The sequence below is a fragment of the Gopherus evgoodei genome, chromosome 1, assembly GCF_007399415.2.
Source record: "Gopherus evgoodei ecotype Sinaloan lineage chromosome 1, rGopEvg1_v1.p, whole genome shotgun sequence".
Classification (NCBI taxonomy): Eukaryota; Metazoa; Chordata; order Testudines; family Testudinidae; genus Gopherus; species Gopherus evgoodei.
The window spans coordinates 145,023,760-145,046,834 of NC_044322.1; the positions used below are offsets into that span (position 1 = coordinate 145,023,760).

Below are 23,075 nucleotides of genomic sequence, written 5' to 3' on the forward strand. Positions count from 1 at the left end.
TTGAGGCTGAGATTGAGTTGGTCTGTGTGTACAAACTAAGAAACTGGTGTCACCAATGGATATCTAAGAACAACACCACCATGTAGGCTTAGTAATCTGTGGCTTGCACAGCTTCTTGCTATTTTTTCTTAGAAACAAAAAAGCAAAGATTTTGTCAAGTGATACCTTTTTTTCTTTACTGCTATTTTTTTGTTTTGCAGTGACATTGCAGAAACGGCAAAGCTAAGGTTAACTGTAGGGATGGGGTGCTGTGTATTAGAAAGGGGGGGATGCAATTAAAAAATGACTCACATTACCTGATTTCATAATTGACAGAATATTTATTTAACTTGCAGTAAATTGACACACCTCTAGACAGAGACAATTATGACTGACTGTATCACGTCTGACAGAACCAATTATGACTGACTGTTGTTTGCTACCTTTGCACAGAAATAAATGAAACATAGATATTTGCAACAGAGACTGCTGCCTGTGTGCCTAAGCTTGCTATAATTAAAATATAATAACCAGTAGGTGATATAAAAATGTTCAGTTTCTAATGGTTTCAAATTTAGTTTGTTTTTTTGTTCAAAGTATTAGACATGACCTTGTACATATGTGATCTACTGAATCCTTAACACATGTACATGACAGGATATGGATTTTTGTTTGCTTTTAGATAAACCAACAATCTGACATTTTGTTCATGGAACTATATTATTTCTCACACACAAAGTACACATGCATTTGTGTGTATGTTGTTATTAGCCGACGAACTTACTCTGATTATCCTGTCAGAGTCCAGTTGTCCAATCAGTAGATGTAAAGCCCAGAAACCTTTCACCGTACTGCAGACAAGAACAAAAGTGGTTGGTTTCTAATATCAGGTTCTCTGTCCATCATTTTTATAAGAGTGAAGGTAAAGGGTGGCAAGTGGAAAATATTTAACAATACATTGAGACATTTCCGTCTTTGCTTCATCCATCCACACAACTGTGTAGGGTAGATAAGATTCAAATGCCTCTTCAAAAAGAAGAGCATTTTTCACTCAGTTAAAAAGAAAAGTGGAGGGGGAAGAGGAGGAACACATGGGAAGTTTTATAGGAACTTCTGTCTAATAGTTTGGATCAGTAAAAGATCATTCTGTATTATGAGGAATGGGGCAGTTTTTCTCCCTACATTTGGCAAAGGAGTTTGGTTCTGAAATATTTATTGAGTAATTACTTTAGGGATTATGATATCTGAGTTTTGTTTTGCAAGATCAAAATCACATCTTAATTTCCATTTTTAAAATCTATTTTAAAAACTTTAAATTTCTTCTTTTTATTTTTATATAAAAGACTGTTGCTTTTTGTACGTTATATTCATTTATATTAAATTTTTGCAAATATTAACAATTGTAAATGAAAACTTGCCATTGTGTATGGACATTATGTTAAAAAAAAAGTGATAATATTAGGTATTAAACTATTTTCATACTTGGGCCCAAGTGCTGAAAAGCAATTCCATTTGATGTTTATAGCTTTGTTCTCAGAGGGCCTTAGGTTTGTTATTGATTCAATTCTCATTTAGGAAGAAAATGTGAGCTTTTACATGCATCTTTAAGTTGGATGGTATGGTAACTTGAAAGTATTGACTGACTGTGTGATATACGGTGGTCACAGTTGTCTTTTACTAAGAGGAGCACAGAGTGATGCTGGTTGTCATTCTTACTCTGCTGTGTGGCAGCGTAAATAGTCCCCTTTCTAACCAACCTGGTGGGAAAAGTCAATATCCCATCAGCAGAGGAGGTAAACACATCAGGAGCTGTGTCCTCTCTCATCTTCCCCTGCACTGTATTACTACAGTTCTTTAAATCTGTTCTCCCCAGTCATCAGATGCACTTGTCATTCAAATGCATAGTATTGCTGTACTGCAGATAGAACTGCAGTCTGAATTTAGTGGTATAACATTTTATAATTAAGGCTTAAAATTATCCTCCCACTAATTTAATGCAGCCACTTTTATTTTTCATTTCCCATTCCAACCTTTCCCTTCTGCCTTAAAAAAAAAAATTCCATCTAGCAATCTTTTGAAGTAATTAAGGTAAATTTTCAGAAGGGTTACCGTGAACAATGAATGTTTAGATCTAGTGAACAAAAGCTAGAAACTCTGCTAGTGGAATGGCTTGAGACAGATTTTGAGTGATGTGTGTGTCTGTTTTTTTGTTCTTCACTTCAGCATTGCTTTATTGTTTCAGTTTAGTTGTTCTTTTCCTGATTAATGTGTCTTCCTGCTCTTTCCATATGTAGCAGCTGTTTCTGTACATTGATACACTTCACCTTGCTCTCTCCTGGGCTCTGTGAAGCTTTAAAACTATTTCAGCCTAATTTTGAACTTCAAGTTTAGACCCTTCATGATACAGTTGGTGGTAGAGTAAGCACAAGTTTCCTGTTTTGCCAGGACATGAGCATTTGCAAATAAAATCCTTTAATATCTCGTACACTTTAGCAATATATGAACTGCTTAGTGTCTTGAGGATTTTGGATAATTAATTTTTGTTTGACAATATACTGAGTTACTACAGCATTTAATGTATCTTTTCACAGTTATGTTTAATTAGACCCAACATTTAAAGTGTTTCCAAGTTAATTACATGTGTTTTATGCTATAGTGATTCAAATCTGATTAAAATACAGAATCTTTAATCTGTTTTTTTATTCTCTTTAGGATGAAATTTTAAGTTATCTTTTACCAGTAGAAAAAGATAATTTGATTATAGACTGAATAGTGACAAATAGTAATTCAGCTATGTTATACTCAAGTTGACTTCATGTATTGATGACTTAGGACCTGATCCTGCAAACACTTATACGTGTGTGTGAAGTTGGGCATGTAAATTCTCACATACTTAAAATTAAGCATAAATGTAATCCTTTGGGGACCAAGCCCTTCCTCATTAGAGTTGTTTGTAAAGTACCTAAAATTTTTTGTACACTTTTTTAATCCTATTTAACTATCATAATTTTAAAACAAAAGAAATTTGCATTAATATGTGCAAAGATTGGCTTCAGTGGAAGTTACTGTGTAAATAAATGTGAAAAGCTAAGTGTATGACTGGAGGAACCAACAATAATACCTGAAGCTAGGTATATTGTATTGGATTATTACATAGTGAATTTACCTTGAAAAATCTTGCAAAGGTCAAAGATGTTTTATAACATGGTTATAAAATTCCAGATTTGTGATTATTTTCCCCAAATACTTTGTCCCTCCTATCTAATGTTTTTCTCCCAGGTCCTCATACATTATATGGGTCCTTCTTCATTCTCATGGATAGGACACAAGCTAGATCAATGGGATGTGTTCATCTCTCCACCTTAATTTTTTTGGTCTGACCCTACATGGGTGGACTGGAAAAGTCACTGAGTCCCAAAAAAACATGTGGCTCTCACTGCTCCTGGGAAATGCTCACTGCCCTAAAGATTGATGTTATTCTAACAAACCACAAAGTGTCATACTGGCTAGTTAAGAGAGAATTGTTATTCTTACGGTTTTTTACATGGAATATGTACTTTGGGGCATTTTTGTAATATAAATAATATAATGAAATGCTTCAGTCTCTGCTCAGAGGACAGGAAGGAATGAGACAGGTTGTAGCAGGCCAAGAATAATGTGTAATAGGAAAACCGTGTGGGATGCTTGCAGGATACATGCTTATGCTATGCCAAAATGGCTTGAGAGCTGCTTCAAGAGATTGCGTATCTCCCTGTGCCATACTGTCACCATTTTGATCTGCAGAGGGGCTTAAGCTAGAGCTCTCCCAGTATAAAAGAGGAAGGGACCCTCAACTTTGGAACCACTTCCTGCGTATCCACTAGTCCAAAAATGTCTGAATCGGTTTACCTTCCAGGCACACTATGAGGCTTATCTATTTACCTGGGCTTATGAAGAGGGAGGGGCATGATTGGAACTGGTTTGAAAAGAAGAGCATTGTTGGACTTGATCTTTACCAGGTATTTTATTGTTGGCACGTGGAATATCTGCTGATTTTATTCTTAGTTGGATTGTGTTTGTCATTTTGATAAGCCACTCACAGCCAAAGATAAGGGGACTTGTTTATTTTTTTCTATATTGTTATAAAACTAAATTTAAAAAATAAATAAATTTAAAAAAGAAAGTGGCTTTGTGTTTTGTCAGAGATATCATGCCAACCAAACACTTTGGAAAGGCCTATTCATTGGTACTTCAAGAGAATCTGATGCCTTCTAAATAAGGCCTATTAGCTAAGACAATAGGCTTATCTTACTTACATGTTAGGGTAGGAAGTTGCCTTCATGAGGAGTTCCTCCTTTGTTAATAGTGTGCAGTTAATGCCTTTCATCAAAGATCCGGAAGTGCATTACAATGATAGATATGTATTAATATTCCCATTTTCCAGATGAGGAGACCTGGGAACAGAGAGGTAGACCAGCCCAAGGTATTTCAGTGATCCAGTGATACAGATAGGAATAAGAACAAGGGATGAAATCATGATGCCATTGACTTCACTAGGGCCAGAATTTCATGCTGGGTCTCCAGATGCCTGATCCCTTTTTCTAACCACTAGACATGCTGCCCACTCTATGTGATAAGTTTCATGATCCCACTTTTTTAATAATCATTTGTCAATGACAACACACACCTAGTTTTCTCTGATGTTGCGTCTAATCAACAACCACTTTCTCCCTCCATTTGGGCAGCATTTCTTGCCAAGCAGCACTTCTGTCAGTTACTGACAGGAGGTGCTGCACCAGTTCAGTTGTGGTGTGACAGATGGTCGGATTAATTCCTTGTTGAACTAGATTCATTGTCTTTGTGAGTTACAATTTTGACATCCCTCCTAAACATGTGGGTAAAGCATTGTCTTGGAAAAGGTAAGTGGGGGATGAGAGCACAGAAAAAGTCTGAAGCTATCGCAGTAAAATTTGTTTTGTGTCTCCAACAACAGTTAACCACATTTTATTTTAAAAGATGAATGAAAAAGTGTTTCCCTTTTTGATCTTTTAATCCTTCTCTTTTGTTTTTAGAAAGCATGAAGAGGAAGCTGACCATAAATGAGACAGAGGTTTACAGAAAGTTGAAGAACACAGTAGACAAATTTCTGTGCTCGAGTGGCTATTCTGAAGTAAACCTCAGCAAACTCTTTCAGACTTTCAGTATAATAAAATCTGTGAGAGATCTCAGTAATGAAAGACAATGATTAAGTGAAAATGATGGGAGAAGAGAGGTTTGTTGTCCTTCAAAAACAATCATCTTTTTTCTCCTCTGGTTTTCCCATTTTAAACAATAATACTTTGATTTCAACATACATAAAAGACAGATGTGTTTTAATCATCTTGGTTTATCAATGGAGAAAAAAAGTAAAGATAAAAACAGAATATAGTGATTTACTGGACCACCTAAATAGTAGATTTTGTGTATATATATATTGTGTTGTATCTAGACCTATGAGGGAAAAGGGGGTGGGTGAACTGCTGCTTTAATTGAATAATTCCCAGTGAGAGTTGCTGGAATGTAAGTGATCCTAGACTTTGCTCCAGGGTATTTAGTAGAGGTGCTCTCAGGAAAAGAGGTTAGTAGAGGTCTCAGTAGGAGCACTAATGTTTTGCCTTTTCATAGTTTATCTACTTTCCTATGGTAAACATACCAATTAAAAACAATACTAAACCTAAAAGCCTCCTAATGTCCTAATACCTTCTTCTGAAGGGGGCTTTACTTTTAAGATTTATATATAAAGGTACTGAACAAGGGATGGAAGTTTTATAACCTGTACTTACCAAAAACAGAGAATCATATTTTTTCTGTTTTAGATGTACTTCCTTTGTACTTAAACATAAATAAAGTCTTGCTATTCTAAAGAAATAAATATGCAGTCAGCTCACCAGCTACACAGACTAAGCGCATAGATATCTATCTTTATCCACACAAAAATCAGATGATATAAACAGTCAGTGACAAAAATGTGGATACAATGCAGTGTAGCCAAAAAAACAGAAGTTACTGTTTTGTGATAAAAGGGATTATGGCCACACTAAAGTTTTAATGGTTTTATAAACAAATCTTATTGCCTGTTTACTGCCAGTAAAATGACAAACAGAAATGACAAGAAATTATAATAAAAATGGTTAGTTCTTTTGTGTAGGAGGAAGAAAAATTTAAGGTTGTTTGTACTTTTCAATAAGTATTACAGTCTGTTAGGTTTACAGTGTCATGCATTTGTTAATTCAAGACTATAAAATGTTTTTAAAAATATGTAACGGTATAAAATGTAAAGTGTCTTACTGCTTGACGGAAAAAAATAAAGTTTTCTAGTGAAAGAAAATTTGACTGGATCCGTGGTATATACCGGACACAACAGGGGAGAGGGTCCCACAGCTCAGTGTTCCTTACTAAGCCTGAACATTACACTGCAATCCTACAGCCCAAATCAGCTGACACTGGCCAGCAGCAAGCGTTTTATTGCAGTGTAGACTTACCCTTAGAATCCATTCCTCCAAATTCACAGTACAATTTACATAGGTATATGCATCTCTGCTTTTAAAAGGTCAATTTGGTTCAATGAAAACTAAGAAAAAGGCTTGAAGCTAGAAAATAGTGAGAGTACGAGCACAAACCCACGAGATATCAAAGGGCATTGTGTGATTGAGTGTATGTGTTTATATCATATTTGTTTATAAAATTTCACCAGAGAGTGCTCTGGGGTAACACTGTTATGTAGCTATTGATGTCGTGTATGTCTAAGTATGCATTTGCTGTCTCATACATGGAGCTAACTCCTGCAAGTTTACTCACACAAGTAGTCCTACTAAAGTAAATGAGAGTGTGCTTGTCAACAGTTACCAGTTTGGGGTCAATTTTATCCCATACATCTGGCTGCATCGAGCAGTGCTACTTGTGCATTCATTCAGCATATTTAGTCAGATCGTTATAACACATAATTTCTCAGGTATAAGGTCTAAAATAAGGTCTTGCTGTCTAAATGAAACAGTCAAGTTAAAGACCATTGAAAGATACAATAATCAATAGCCTGTCTTTTTTTAATTTCCTGTATATTTGAGATTTTCACTGTATCCAGTCAAATTATTATTTGACTTGACCAATGAGACTGGGTAGAATATTTAGCGAAGTAAAATGATTACATTCTTCAAGACATGGAAGTATTGTATACAAATAAAACGGTTATTCTGGCATTTGTATCTCTGTATAATCATTGTTGAATAGCCTGTTAGTTTACTAGTTTAGGGAGTTATACGTTAAATGAAGGTTGTGGAATAATTGTGAAGGGTGCAGCAATATATAGTATCCATTTTTGTAACTCTAGTAAAGTTGTACTTCCATCACACAGAAAAGAAGGATTAAAATTCCTGGCAAGGAACAACTGCCTTTTTCCTTACTAATAAACCCTAAGCAATTTGTCTCTTTTTTGGCCCTGGAGAAAGGCTGGGAAATGCAAAATCATCTTTCTATATTTTTTCAATATTCTATGTATATAGGAAATGGCTATAGTTGACTTAGTGCTGTAAATAATTTGAGAAAGGTTGAAGTTCACAGGCTTGTATTTTGAAACTGATCTAGGCTGAATTATTCCACATTCTCCCTTGCACCTTTCCCTGCTGCAGCCGCCAAATCTACTACAGTTAAACATTTTTTTTTCTTTTCTCTTTTTTTTTTCCCCCCAGTTTGGGGAGAGCAACGTTGATACACAAACTAAGAAGCCAGACTTCACATAGGGCATTTATATGTTATTAACAACAATTCATACCACAAATCCATTTGGGCCTGTGCCAAAATTCCCTTTTTCACTGCAAAATGCACTTTGCTAATTCCAAATTTCAGCCCATCTTCCCTTTTGCTCTATTTGTCTATCTTCTGTAGAGCACCTTAAATATTTCTTAATTGAACAGTTCGTGGTGAATTCTCCTTATAGCAGTTTAATAGATTAACTCATCTGTGCCAGCTTCAAATTTCAGATTAAAATTCCTTCATCCCGAAGGCAGTATTATCAGGTTATTGGAGGCTGTTTTCAAACCTTGGTTTTGAATAGCAGCGGCTCTGCATTAATTTAACCACTAAGCTAATAAGTAGGTTTCGTTTTGTTATGCTAAGCTTTATTGCTTTTCTTTTGATCAGAATGGTGTTGTTGAGCAAAGCAGCAGACAAGGCATTCTTTGATGAGGGAATTAGTGCTCTATTCTTCCTCTATTATTCATAGCACAGTGGAATATGTAAGTACCTGAGGGTGTCAAAGGAGAGCAGGCTCTATTGCAAAGTGTTCGCCTTGTTTCTCTCAATAGCTGACTATGAGATGATAAACCGCTTAATACACTGCACTAATTGGATGAGAGCAGAAAGAGATGGGAATTAAGGCAAGGCAAAAGGAGAAAGTGCTACCAGCCTTCATTCACTCTGTCACCACTTTAACTGCGCCAAAGGAGGCACAAGCTTTCTATAAGCAGACCAGAGGTTTTGTGCAGAGATAAAATGAACCTGTTAGTGGATTCAAGTAATACACTAATTATTGCACAGTATAAATACCACTACTGGTTTTATAACACGGAGGTAAACTTCTTTTGAGAACGTTATAGGATTGCTTGCCAGTAGTATAGATCCTAATAAGGGCCCAGAGTAATAACCCCTTGGATTAGCAAAATTGCTGCTTGTGGAAGTATGATTCGGGCTTTTACGAAGATTTCAGCAGAAAGAATAAAAATGACTGAATGACATTTCATAATGTGTAATGGCTTGATAATGAGTCCCTTTTCTTTGCAGTAAAAATGTATACTTCAAACTGTACAGTTAATAACGTCCAGGAACAAACGTTATTTTTGCACCTATTTGAAAACTCTAAAATATAGATGTGTATATATAATACTGTCAGCGAAATGTGTAGTTATTGGGGGGGAATGTAGCTTGTTCATAAAAACAAACCAGGTCTGTCAAAGTGGCCTCTCTGTGTGTGATCACCTCCACACACAACTGGGGTGGGGGGTCAGATAAATAATATTTACCTTCCTCTGGGGTTTGCACCTCTTAATTCTAGTCCGGAGCAGTCCCACTGCGCCCTCCTCCTAAACCAGGAAAGGGGCGACCCCCACTTCGGGCTGGTGGCGAACTGAAACGCGCCCGGGGTTCTGCCTGCCGCTGAACGTGCCCTGCGCTCGGGACGCCTTGCACCGCAATTGTCACCGCGCCGAGCTGTCTTCGCAGACTGTGTAGCCGGGCCCCCGCAGGCGCTGCGCCTTGCAGCAGTCTGGGCCCTCTTGTTCTGCCCGTCCGGGAGCGGAGCAGGGAGTGAGGGAAGCCCTGGGCTGGGAACTCTGCTTGGCTCCTACATGCGAGAGCAGCTGCTGGGAGAGAAGCGGGTTGCCATGAGTCCTGGCTCTGCATCCAAGCGTCAATGTTTCTTTGGCGATTGTTCTGGCTAGAGGGGGGAGGCTCGGTGGAGCTTGAGCCGCGGGTCAGGCTCCCCTCGCATTGAGGCGAAGCGTTCCCAGATCTTCGGGCCAGCGCGGGCCGCCATTCCGCAGTAATGCTCACAATTAGATTAAATCATTCGGGAAAATCCCCTAAACTCCTCTGAGCGCGCTCCAGTGGCTCCCTCCAGCCCCCCGCATTCAGCGCCGGCGGAGGTTTCGGGGCAGAAGAAAATTGGTTTCTTTGGCCGCTTTGAAAAGCTGCCGGGAGTCTGTCCGGCGCGCCCCGTCAGCTGTCGAGCGGGGGCCCTGCGGGGGGTGGGGGGAGCCGGGGCGCGGGATGAGCTTCCCGCCCGCTGGAGCGCGGTGAAAGAACCGGGGGCCGCGGGCTCGGGCGTGTTTGCGGCAGCAGAGGGAGCCCCGATTAGGAGGCTGGTGACACAAGGCCGGGCGCGGCCATTGGCGATTTGCTTCTGCTCCGGAGAAGGGTCAGAAAGGAGAAGCGATGGCGTGAAACCCGCCGGCGGCCGCGCCCAGCCACCCGGCCCCTGAGGCAAGGGCGGGGCGGGCCCGGCCGGCCGCGGCACCCACAGGAGAGCGCCGCCGGGCACGAGACGGGCTTTCCCGCCCGCTTTGGGCGCGGCGCGGGATTGGCCCCGACGCCTAGAAGCGGAGTGCGGATCTGCCAGGCGTTTCCTGCCCGGCCCACGGGTCATCAGCCGGGCCTCCCGGAGCTTGTTCCCCCGCTGGGGCCGGGACTAGCGCTGGGCACCTTTCCCCTGCTGCTGGTGCTCCCGCCCCGCCGCCCCTTCCCTGGGCAGCAGGCAAACCAGCCCCGCAGGGCCCGTCCGGAGCAGTGCAGGGACCGGGCCACAGCGCCCCGCTCACAGACACCCCCCCACACACACACAGACCCGTGTAGAGGCCGAGGCTGAACCTCCTCGCCAGTGTCGCCGCCCTACACAGGGCTCGGCCTTGGCAGCCCGCAGTACTGGGAGCGGCCCGGGGGAGGAATAACTGCGGGAACCACCAAGCTACAGCCATCTTCGACAAGAGGGGCTACAAGGGTCGCTTCCCACAATTCCCCTGCGCTGCAAGGCCTCGGGCGCCGGTGTCTTCCTGCTGCTGCCACCTGCCCCCGCCCTGCCTACTTCCCTTCGGCTAAATCAGCGGTGCCCTGAAAGCACGTGGGGGCCGACTTGAAGTCTGTAGGCCAGTTAATGTACAACAGCTACACACATGCTGGACCCCGCCCCGAATGACTGGAGGAGGGTTCTGCTGCTCAGCGACTTTCAAATTGTTCCGAGTTTTAGGGCAGGCGTATCAGAAACATATTCCACCTTCAATCTTTTAAAAGAAATTCCTATTTTGTTGACTTAAAACAATAAAAGCCCGCCCCTACTAAAGACAGGGATCTCAGCTTCCTCCTACAGCAGTTTTGAGGGTAACAATCTATGAGACAGTTATAATAACCCCTATTTGTTACACCGCTGGTATCTCCGTGGTTGTTTCCAATGACGCTATTAAATGCCATATACGTCAATGTATCCTTCACAATTCTTTTTGTTAAACATATATATTTATATATATATATTTTATTTTCTGAGTGTGGCACTTCTCCACTTAATAGCAAGGAAAAGTGTTAACAATAACGACATTACACAAAAGTACTGTACCATTGCCTTTTTAGAGTTTCGGAAACCTCTACAGTTAATAAGTTAAATAAAGGGGTTGTACATAAATATTTGTCTAGGAACCCTATTATATCTACAACACAGTAAGAATCTACAGAATGACAAACTTTTACAACACTACACTGAGTGCAATTGTTTTATAACATTTCAAATATACAAAGCTCTGTTCTTTTTTTATAACAATGGTATGTACAGAATCAATAATCACAGTTTAGTGACTTAAACAGTCCATATTCTAGCAGTGTATTTCCCTTTGGTTTGATATAAAAACCTTGGTTGGTGTCGTATTAAAGAATATAACAAGAAAAAGATATACCCCTATCCTTTAAGTGCACTGGTTATCTTACAGCATCAAATTCACTTTCATTCTGCACTGGCAGCAGCCTCGGTTGACATTATGCAGCTGGCTACAATAATGTGAAATAGTTCTCCAGTGCTCCTGATAGACCAACTTAACATCCTAAGATGTTATTTTAAGAAGCTGTGTGGGAGGTTTCGGTATTTTTTTGGAAATTGCTATTTATTTATTTAGCCAGATGTCCAGAAAAGGTGTGGAGTGGGGATGGATGTAACTTTAATTCTATATAATATAATATCTTATTAGGAGCTCTTTTTGTCTAATCTCCAATGAAGAAATTAATGTAGTGTACACTTTTAAAATGTACCAGCCAAGGAGTTACTTATTCAGGAGCTTGTAAATGTTGGTTCACTCATGTGAGTGCTGATGCTTGCTTTCTTCAAGTTCCTAACCCGAGAACCTATCCAATGTCTTAATCGCTGGTCCTCTTTTTCCATTTGGTCTTGATTCATGCTAGCTGAGGTGACCTTTATTTATTTTAGCACACCTCTTTCCCTGTGCTGTTTCCAGGGATAATATTGAGCTGTGTGAGCTGAGCTGCGTGTTCTTTTGCTTTCAGCCTCAGAGCTGCTATGCTAGAAGCCCGTCTGTCTGCTGCAGCTGTTGCTGGATCTGATAGCCCACTTGATTGCACTGCACTTTCCACGGCAGGAGTGGGCTGTCTCAGTAGGGCAGCAGCAGTGGAAGCACTAGTCAGGGGAGCCATAGTGGAAAAGAGCCTGCAAGTAAAGTAAACATTTTGGTCAAAACCAAGGCAACTTATGTGCGTGTGTCTGTTGCTGTTGTTCTGTCAGATTAAGGTGACCAGCGTTGTCATATCTGTTCCTTCCCCTCCCTTCCCTGTTCGCTTCCACTAAGAGCTCTGAGTTCATGTCAGAGCTAAGGAGCGAAGTATTATCACTAATGTAGAAAAGACAAAGACGTTGAAAAAAAATCTCAACACTGGCAGTCAAAAGATTAAAAAAAGCGAGTCTAATTCTCTCAGATTTGCTGGTGACAGCCGCTCACACTAGAGCACACTGTCAGGAGCAGTTGATACTGTGATTTACACTTAATAGGGAGAGGAATTCCAAAATGAAACGCTTTGGGGGATTGTTTTCTCCTTAGCTATCATTTAAAATAGAAACGCTGCACACGTTAAACTCTTCCATTATACTATTCCTCTCTTTTCCCCCAGTGGATTTCTACCTTTCCCCTTCCCCCCTCCACAATCATCTTCCTCTTTTAAAGGTTCTCTAGTCCTGATGCCCAAAGTGTCTTAACCGTTCCTCAGCACTGATGCCCATACCAGCAGGAAGTGGCATTCCTGTTGATTTCCTCACAGTGGAATGCCAATTATTATCCAGCAACCTAGCATCCAGGCTCAATGACACAATCTTTTAAATGCCTTCCCTCTAGTTTTTCTTACTTCTCTCACCAGAGCAGTCACTCTGAAGAGTGCAAGTGACCCCCTTGACTGGCACATCAAGATGTACAGACTCTCCATTAAACAAGGATGTGATTATTGACATCATCACGGCTAGGAACTGAACTGTGTTCCTTGAAGGCATCAGGGTCTACATACTAAGCCCTAGCATGCTAAGCTCCCATATTGGCTGCTGCGATTTTTTTTTTCTTTCTGAGGCTTTGATGCAGATATTAAGTATTAACATTGGCAAAAATGGAACACATTCCTTTTAAAAGGTCAGTTGCTGCTCAGTTTAACACAAGCTTTTAGATTCTTCGGAACCCCTAATTCTACTGGTAAAATCTAGCGATACTATCTATATAAAATATCAAAACAATGATAGGTTTGATTAGTGGGAGGCAATCCCTGTTGTGGTGAACTTGTTAAATTTAACAGTTTTAAATCACCTAATACATACTGAAATGTTACATTTCAAGGTGGATGTATATTTGCTCTGTCATGCCTATTTTAATCTTATAGCCCATTATCCAGGCTGAGTTAGTAAGCTTTTACAGTTCACTTTTCAATTTGTTGTCAGGGGGGGGGAAACGTAGAAGGACTGCACTAATGCTACAAGAGAAGTGATAAACTGTGAAATCATCGCTCTAAGCAGGGGGCGTGACAGCACTGTAACATCACTTGTTCCATTAGGTAAATTGAGTCACTGACTACAATCGGATGCATAAACTGTTTAATTGTATTGGTGTAGACTAAGAAACTAATTTTACTTAGATTTTTTTTATTTTCCTCCCGACGATTTTGTTAAAGTGGCTGCTCAGTTGGATGAATCTATTATTTCTTTGTTCTCCTAAACAGAGATCATTGCAGTTACATTCAGTTTTATTTTCACTTCTCTCTCCAACTTAATAAATCCTTCTATTGTTTCTCTGTCTGTGTGATTAACTACAGACTTTTTAGTTCATCATTTGGTTTTCATTTAAATAAAGGAAGCTATAATATACGTGAATCGTTTCTTTTGTTTCAGTGTTTTACACGACTAGTAGATTTAGGTATAAAACACACTGAGAAATAGACCCGGGCAAATACTCTAAAATATTTTTTAGGACGAGTCCTACTAATTATTGAATGCTTCGCCTGCGTTGTGTTCCCTTGCTACAAATACTCTAGCGAGTGATGTGAGGGGCAGGAATGTTTGTGGAAACCCCGAATGTCAACCAAATATAAGAGACTATTTCCAGAGAGCAGATACTGAATTAGTAGACGTGAATATTCATGGTGACTGATTCCAATAAGAGTTACCCTCATCTAGTCAGGGAACAGAAGCGTAACATGTGACCTGTGCGTCCAATCAACACTAACCAACACAGCTCGAATTTCGAATATCAGATAATCCACAATTAACTGCTTGCGAGAGATCTACAACCCAGAGTCGTTATAATTCTGTGAATGGTTTTAAATAACTAATACGTTCAAGAAAACGATAGGATGCTCGAGGACAATTTGTGCACAGCAAAAGAGGCAAAATTAATCAAATTATACGCTACAAATTATTCACCCAGCTCTACCGGTGAAGCATCATTGGCACCAAGTCACTTGAGGGATACCAGCTCAGGGTGAGACGTTACCTTTCCTTCTTGACCCACTGCCACCAAGCCTCACACCATCGCAACTCTTCGAAAACTTTCTTGCTACTCTTTCAAGACAGTTCTATTAACATTAACCTCCACCTGAGACTCTGAGCACTGTACATTAATGAGTCAGGTTGTAGCATGCAGACATCAAGTGCTTGGAATTCTGCCATTTCCCCTCATTTGTCCTCCCCTCCCTACCTCCCCGTGAATAATCTGTAGTGTGAATTCAACTAAGAGGTGCCTAACTAATCCAGGCAAGAGAACTGCCTTAATTGCACACAAGTTGGATTGCAGTAGGCAGCCGTGGCTCCCGAAAGCCATGTTTCATGGCACACGCTTTCTCCTTCCCGACCTCCACCCCCTGTACTGGTTATACTATACACCGCATTTGAAAATGGAAAACGCTGAACGTGTTACCTGCCAAATGCAGGGCTGATGAAGGCTGGATGCCGGAATACAGCTGCGCCCAGGAAAGTGCTGAGGCCTAGCGGAGTCCCACTTGGTGGCAAAGTTGCAGAACCAGGTGGAGGAGGTAGACTAGGGAAGGCGGCAGCAGCAGCTGCTGCAGCAGCAGTCCAGGCGGAGTCTAGAGCTGGGTGATGAGGAGGGAAAGGACTAGCATCAAGGTATGGACTGAGTGGGTGAGTTGCTGACAGGGGACCAGGGAAAGGTAAACCTGGGGTGTGTGTCTGAGCCCCAGCTTTTTCCCTCTTCCGCCATTTAGCCCTACGGTTCTGGAACCATACCTGAAATCCAAAAGAAAATTGGTTTTAATATTTCTGGCCTCATCTCCCAATGTTTTGCCCAGTAGACATTTTCCGGACAGGTCTCGAGCGTTTCTACCCCAAACCCTCAGCAGGCAGGCAGGGCAGAACTGGATAGGATTTTAGACTACAAATGGCAGTTGTTCTAGGTAACATTTGGAGGGGGGGCTTTGTTGTTATTACATGGAGTAATAAATGGCCTGGTTGGTCAAATAACTCGCACATTAAGACAGGATTAAACAACCCCTGAAGTGGGCGTGCATGGTTACCTTTCATGAAAGCGTTTTTATCACCTTCTACTGGTTTATATATTTACCCTGCTGGTAAAGTGATTGCCTCTTTGGAACAAAGTATGAGGCTAGGGTGGAGCTAACCCGTTAAGCCTTTTATCCTTAATATGGTTGCTTATGCTATATAGTAAGTATATAAATAATACCTCGTCTCCGGATTTACGTTTCACAGGTATAAATAAGCAAACACGTGTGTACCGAATACTCTGAATATACGTAACATTTACCACACAGTATAATGATTCTCTGAAAACATGTACAATATTCGGAAGTTTCTTTTTCAGCTAACGTGTATCCATTTTCCAGAGGAATCCTACTGGTTTGAGTGGAGAGTAAAACGTTTTAATTTAAATACTTGACAGCATGGTGGTGGTTTTGGCAGCATACAATAATGCTTGCTTTTATGGACATTTTAACTGAAACATTACTGCTGTAGTCAAATGTTCTAAAATTAATTCCCACTAAAACTATATTATTTTTATGGTGTGATCTATACACACACCCACACTAAGATCTGCATGGTATCTTTCACTGAAGTTAATATTTACAAATGGTATCATTTTAGGCTCATTCAGGTTTTTAAAGATTAAAAGCAATACAAAATCGTGACTGCAAGTAAAATGTAATATTAAAAAAAAATCGCGAAGCTATTGAAGGAATAATATGCATGTCCCAGCTGTACTCTTAGCATTTAGTTTACATGACTTTGTTAGCCAGCCACGGAATTGCAATCTCACCCTAAACATTCGTTAATCAAAATGTGCTTGTTCTTTGAAACAGAAGGATTAATAAAACACCACATTTTAACGGAAAATGTTCGCTTCATATCAAAGAATAAATATCACACATTAAAGGAGAGCCTTTGAAAGAGACACAATCTGTTAAATTTGTGGAGCGGTGGGGGTTGAGTTTTCGCCTTTAAATATAGCTCACGTTTGGCAGAACATTATGAAACCCCATCTCTACTGCAGCTAAACGAATAAAGGCAACAATGGTGTGTGTAGACGTACGTATGAAGAGACTTAATGTCCTTAAAGGAAGCCAAAATCTTCTACAACCGGATCGTCTCTCCCAGCTAAAACTCAATTAGCAAGCTGTCCCCACTGCAATTCCCCGTTATTGAATTAATAAGTCTGAGTACACCCAAAAGGTAAACGAAGGGACTCTCATAATTCATATTCCCTTAATTACATTTTCTCCAGTGAATAAGAGGAGAGAGAAAGGGGGTGTCTTTCTTTTTAAAAGTTATTTAACTTTCCCACGACTTGTTCCCCTGAGCTGAAAATACTGATTTGCTGTCACATCTCTGTTTGACAATGGAGAAATGTGTCAACAGAGAGGAGGGGACAAATCTCATCATTAGCCCCTCTAATGCAAGAAGCTGTTGTGTATTAAATGAGCCATATGGAATTTATTATGCTTTATCAGCGCCTGATTTTAACTGTAAAGTGATTTGCTCAGCTTCAGACCCAGAGACATCTGTTTTCTGTTGGCAATCAGGGCATCCCAATGTTTATCGTCTCTTTGGTTATGAGACTTGGGTTAGGAAATGCACTCTGGTATGGGGCTGCAAACACCTTTAATAGCATTGCACTCACTCACTATTAGATCAATGCGGGCTTATTGCTATCAAAAATGGGAAATCAAATAGCATTAGCCAGCCCCTTGTGCAGGCGGAGAGGAAATCAAACAACATTTCGCCTTCAAATGGCCCTGTTTGTTCTAGCACTAAGTGGGCTTTTATGAAGCCCGATTGGAGATTTAATCACGGCCAAATACCTGCTTGGAGCAGAGCGGGTTTGTCTAACAACCAAAACCCCGCGTGGCCGGGCGATTTTAATCCAACTGGGTTTCGCCTGCTGATTACTGGGGTCGGTTGGGGGTTTGGTGAGAGGAGTCCCCTCCCGCCCTCTCCACCGCAGCGTGCCTCTGGAGAACACCCCGCAGGATCGGCAAAGGCACCAGGGATGGGTTCCAACCCACCCGCGCAGGGCTGAGTCCCGTCCCAGAGGCCGCTGCTGGGCTTGGCTGGCCAGGGCCCCGCGGGCATCCACCGGCTCTCTGCGGGGTGGGGAGACCGCGCAGGCCCCCATTCACCCGCCCCAGCTCTCGCCCGGACTCACCTGCACTCGGGCTTCGGTCAGATCCAGCCGCATGGCCAGCTCCTCCCTGAGAGGGAAACAACCACACAGACACACCGCGCCGTGAGACTTCCCGCAGGGCAACTGGGGCAGCTCTGCCCTGTCCCCGGAGCCCCGCCGGGGGGGCTCGAGTCAATGGCTGAGCTCCGGGGGACATGAATGGGAGCAGGATCGAGCCCCCTGCCGTGTGCCTGGGCTGAGAGCAAACACAGCGCACCCACCACATGGCCCATGGAGATGGAGCCCTACCAGGGACGGCCCCAGCCCAATACCCGGAGCCATAGTCTGCTCCGCCAAACTCCGCGGAGGCTGAAGTCTGCGCACAGTTTGGCTCCTAGTGCTCACACCCCGTCTGCTTGCAACGCCCGCAACCCGTGTAGCAAAGTAGGGAAAGGGCTTATTACACGTTTCCCCTCCGCAAGCGATCAGGAGACGCTAGAGGGCAAAGGGGGCGAAGTCACCCCCGGGTTAGGCCATTCCGCAATTATCTTCATCCGTCACATTCGAGCTGTGCCTGGAATTTGGAGTTCGGTGTGTGCCTTAAAAACTAATTCGTTTCAAACCCACTAAACGCTTGGTATTTCCAATGCCCACCGCAAACTCTACACATCACAGGGGGAATCAATTTAGCTGAAACCCTACCCTTTCATTGCAGTTATTATTGCAATAATTAAGGCAAATCGGAAACCATTAAGATGTTATAAAACTGCTCATAATCTGTTTACCTAAAATATGAGAGCTCAGAGCATAATTGGATCTCCCTCCGCTAAAAAGAAAGAGCTGGGCTGGCCAAGGGACCCTGGGCTGCAAAGAGGCTGCTTTCTTTCAGACCCCTCAGCCTCACCTGCAACTTTCAAAGCCTCGAGCCCGAGGGAAGCCAAACACGAGCCGCCTTCCCTTTCGCTACACAACAAGCGCTTGACATTTTAACTCACGTCTCCGAGCCGGCTGGAAGCTTTCTGTTTTAATACCCAGCCAGAGAAAAGGCTCGGGGACCGCAAAAAAAGGCCTGTTGGATTTTTCCCGTTTCCCTCCAGGATATTGTAGCTAAACCACCCGTTCTGGAGCGCAGCTCTGCAGTATTCAGGCAGCGCAAAACGGCATGGAAGGCCTTGGACTGTTAAAGGTGTCATACATTGTGTCTTCTGGGGAAAGAGTTTCGTTGCTGTCTGGAAGCAGCAGAAATCTGCTAGCTGCAGCAGAGCATAAGTGCACCCTGGGTACCAGAGTGGAGCGTTTCCACGCCGCATTGCTTTATTTGTTCAAAAGAGGATTGATTTTCCTTTTTTTTAGTTACACCGGTGAGTGTAGTATCGCTCATCTATGAAATTGGGGCTCTGACTGTGTTTGTAACGTTTTATAGAGATTACTCTCTCTTTATTTTTTCCCCCTCCTTCTGACACTATCTCCTCGGGATCTGGCTTCACTATTCAGGGGAAGAAGGAAAAAAAAAAAGCACGTAGCGTAAATCAAACGAGTTTCTGGGCTAAGGAGAATGGAGCGGCGTGTGTGGAAAGGAGAATGGGAAAGGGCACGTCAGAACTGTAAATAAACATAGGATACACTTAATTCCTATTAGAAAATTCCTCTCTGTGTTTCTGGGCAAGGACAGTAAATGAGCTGTAGACGAAGCGTATAAGCAACAACAACAGACCCTACTATGTGTATAAGAATATCACCTCCACCCCTCTCTGTCTCCGATCTAAGTTTGTATCTCTCTACACATCTCCATATGCAGAAGTTAAGCATGTTACACACAGTATTTTAGCGGAGCGATTATCTAGTTAAATATTCTAAGAACCAAAAGCCGGAATACTTTGATCTTTTTTTACAGGACTTCCCTGGACAGGGCAGGATTCCAGCTTGCACTGGGAAAAGCGTAACTGATACCCAGCAAGCTTATTGGTAGATCTGAAGAAGGATGAAGCCCTGGGATAAAAATATAACATGATGTGGTTTAGCTAAGAGCGGGACAGATACTACCCGCCTGTGGCCAACTGGTTCTGCAGTGAAGACAAACTAATCGCAGAAGTTTCTCTCCTTTCCTGTGCCACTAGCAGAGCAGCGATTTCTACACTACAGATTGCCTCTAAAGTTGATTAAAGTGGGGGCGGGGGGTGGAGGGAGGAGAGAACTCTCTTCCCAGCTGATCCAAGGGGGATTCAGGAAAGGCCTGGGTGAGACCAAGAGGAAACGCCTGGTGATTGTGGCCATTAAAGAAGCGCTAAGGGGCCTTCTCCCATCAGCCAGCCAGCCCCAGGAATTGCCTCTGAGCACAGGGGAGCTGTGGCAGCTGATCTGCGGGGTGGGAAGGGCCCTGTGCCCAGCCGGGCAGGCTGCGATCCGCACGCCCACCCCTCCTTAGCCTGTACCTGGTGAAGACATCTGGGTAGTGGGTTTTCTGGAAGGCCCTTTCCAGCTCCTCCAGCTGGTAGCTGGTGAAGGTGGTGCGGTAGCGCCGCTGCTTCCTCTTGAGCAGCCCCTCCTCGGAGTCGCTGCCCGCCGACAGGCACACGCTGTCCTCGCCGTCCTTGCCCTCGGCGTCCTCCGGGTGCAGCAGCAGCTCCTCCTTGGGGGACAGCTCCCCCCCGTCGGGCCCCGCGGCGGGCGCCGCGCCGCGCCTGGCCTCCTTCAGGAGCCCCCCGCCGGCCTCCCCCAGCAGCTCCTCCTCGTCCTCCTCCTCCAGCTCCTCGTCCTCCTCCTCCTCCTCCTCCAGCAGCTCCTCGTCCTCCTCGTCCTCCTCCTCAGGCCCCCCCGCGGCCGCCGGGCCCGGCCTCTCCTCGGGGCGCCCCAGCTCGTCCAGGGCGGGCGGCGGGGGCGCGAAGGGCGCGTTCTCCCGGTAGGACTTGCTGCGGCTGATGCTGACCTGGGGCGCCTGGCTGATCTTCAGCGTGTCCCAGGCCGGGGCGGCGGCCCCCTCCGCCCGCTCCCCCCGCGGCCCGGCCGCCCCCGGCAGCAGCCGGCCCCCTCCGGGCCCGTACAGGCGGCGCAGCTTGGGGGGCAGGTGCAGCTCGGCGGGCTCGAACGGGGGGCTCCCCTTGGGGGATCCTGCTGGGAGACAGACACACACAGCCCGCCGGGGCACACACAGAGAGAGAGAGACCGGGTCAGGGCAGCCGCGCCAGCGAGGCACCCGCCGGGGGGCCCCGGGGACACCAGCCCCGTCCCCAGCCGGCGGAGACCCCCACCAGCGTCAGCTTGAAACCACACCGGCCCCTCCGGCTCCCCCCTTCCAGAGTCCGGCTAGAAAGTTGCCACCGGTCCATCCCGGTGTAGCCGCCTGATTCTCTCCTGCAGCTGGCAGCCGGCGGCATAAAACGACCATCGCTCATCGCTGCCCGATAACAGGCACCGGCTGTAGTGCGGGCTCAACAAACCCTTCTCCGGCCCGGTTCTCCCCCCGCCCCCCCTTTGCAGAACACATTTCCCCTTTAACCCAAGGGCTCCGTGCTACCACCGGAGTCTGAAATAGCCCTGGGGAACCTGGGGGGAAAACCCAAAGGCCGAGATGCTCTAGCTCGTCTCGTTTCCGTTGCCCTACCGGTGTTCAATGGATATTTAATGTGTCAAACCAGCCTATTATTCTACATTGCAAGTTTATTTGGCAAGGAGAACGAAAACCCGCTGCTGTGAATGATGTCCCCAGAGGCTAAACCGCCCTAGAGCTGGAAGAAACTGCCCTAAACGAAAAGAGATGGGAAGTGTGATTTGGTTGTGAATTACTAAAAGTCCCCTTCTTGCTCAAAAGCAAGCGTGAACTTGATACAGGAGATCAGAGACATGTTTCACACAACAAATACGCAAGATCTCCACACACCCCCGCTCCAGCTTTTCTTTAACGATATTGAGTCTCAATAAATAAAACTACTGAAAAATATTGAATCCGGTTTAGCTGGGGTAGGAATATCACAGCGTTCACTTCTGACATGAATGGTAAATCCCCAAGCACAACGACGAACTCTCAGGCTAAGGACAGAGCAAAAGGAAGCCGCAGTTTCCCGCAGTTCCAGCCCAGTGCCATGCAAAGTGAGGAGTTTACTCTGGGCTGAGCTTTAGCACAATCAAATTAATAATGGAGAATAATCCTAACTGAAGATACGATCGCGTTAAACCAAAGCCGCCCGAGGCAATGGCAATGCTCCCCCACTGCGGAACACCCTCAGAGCCCCGGAATTACAGGGTCTCCGCCGCTCAGAGAGCCCCTGACCACACGCTGGAAGGGGGTGGGGTGAGCTAATCCCAACAGCAACTGCTACTTCTGACCTCTCGCTTACATAAGCCGATCGCTATAAATATATTACTTTTCTGACCAAACTAAATGCTCCCGGTGTGAGACAGAGCGATCGAAAACGAGCGGGCAAGATTGGGAGCGATCCAGCAGGGGTTAGCGCGCTGAATGGCTTTGCAGTTAACAGGCCTATAGAGCTTCTTCTTTGGGTCTCCTCCTCCTTCACTCCTCTCCCCCCCAGCAGCACTTTTACTTTTCTCTTTTTCCAGCTGATTTTGCTTGCAACCCGCCGTTTGTTGCTTACCTTGCACGGCCTTGTCCTGTTCTGTCCTGTTAGACAGAGAAGGCAGGCTCTGGGCAGCTCCGAGCAATCTCATTTTACAGGGGCTCCTCCTGCCCAGGATGCTGTCTATGCAGTAGGAGGAGAGTAAAGTTGGAGATTTACTTTTACATTCAGGCCTCTCAGAGCAGCTCTCTTCTTGGTATTGATTGCTCATGGCTTTGGCTTTCCCGTCAGTAAGGAGCTGCCTCGCTCGGCCGGCCGGCTGGCTGCGTGTGTGTGGGGCTGGGTTGGTGGTTTTTTGGTTGTTTTTGTTGTTGTTGTTGTTGCTTGGGCTGGAGTGTTTTTTAATCCCCCCACCAGCGGCTCCACTCGCCCCTCTTCCTGCTCAGGACACTAGTAACAAGTGTAGTGAGCTGCAATTGCTTTGCTCTTGAGTCCCTCTCCTCCACGTGCTGGGAGCCGCCCGCTGATTGGCTTTCGCCAGAGGCAGGGCCGCTTCAGGCTTCCAGCTCTGAGCAAAGTCCGGCTTGGATCACTCGGGGATCAGCACCGGCGCGGAAAAGTTCCTCGGCACCTCCCCGGGAGCAGCGCTCACTTCCACCTGCCTTGTCGCCCAGAAAACGAGTCCAAACCCATCGCTCCCCGCCCTCCTATTCCCCCATCTCTCAGCAGCTACTGCCACTACTGACCCCCATAGCTCTCCCGCCGGGGGAAGGGAGCGTCTGTCAAAGGAATTGTTCCCCCCAATTCCAAATGACTGGGCAGGGGGTAGGGAAAGAGGGGTACGAGTTGTTACACAACGAGGTTGCGAGGTTCAGTGATTGCTTTCAAAGCGGTTCACAACACCTCCAGTTGATCGTTC

General features: G+C 44.4%; 2 protein-coding genes across 4 annotated transcripts in view; one reads left to right on the forward strand and one right to left on the reverse strand.

Annotated features, from left to right (window-relative positions):
- Positions 1–5,994, forward strand: part of POLA1 (DNA polymerase alpha 1, catalytic subunit) — a 347,695-nt gene extending 341,701 nt beyond the window's left edge. For all 3 annotated transcript variants that reach the window (XM_030575194.1, XM_030575210.1, XM_030575203.1), the window contains one exon: positions 5,031–5,994. In XM_030575194.1, coding sequence (XP_030431054.1) covers positions 5,031–5,203 — 173 coding nt within the window. In that variant the 3' untranslated portion in view covers positions 5,204–5,994. The remainder of the gene's footprint in view (positions 1–5,030) is intronic.
- A 5,027-nt stretch (positions 5,995–11,021) lies between these two features.
- On the reverse strand, positions 11,022–22,625 carry ARX (aristaless related homeobox). Its single transcript, XM_030575225.1, has 5 exons — positions 22,235–22,625; positions 20,075–20,750; positions 17,685–17,730; positions 14,925–15,253; positions 11,022–12,187 (listed from the first exon to the last, which is right to left on the reverse strand). Exons 1-5 carry the CDS (start codon positions 22,425–22,427, stop codon positions 11,947–11,949), a joined length of 1,485 nt encoding a protein of 494 aa, XP_030431085.1. The 5' UTR covers positions 22,428–22,625; the 3' UTR covers positions 11,022–11,946.
- Between the last annotated feature and the right edge of the window lie 450 nt (positions 22,626–23,075).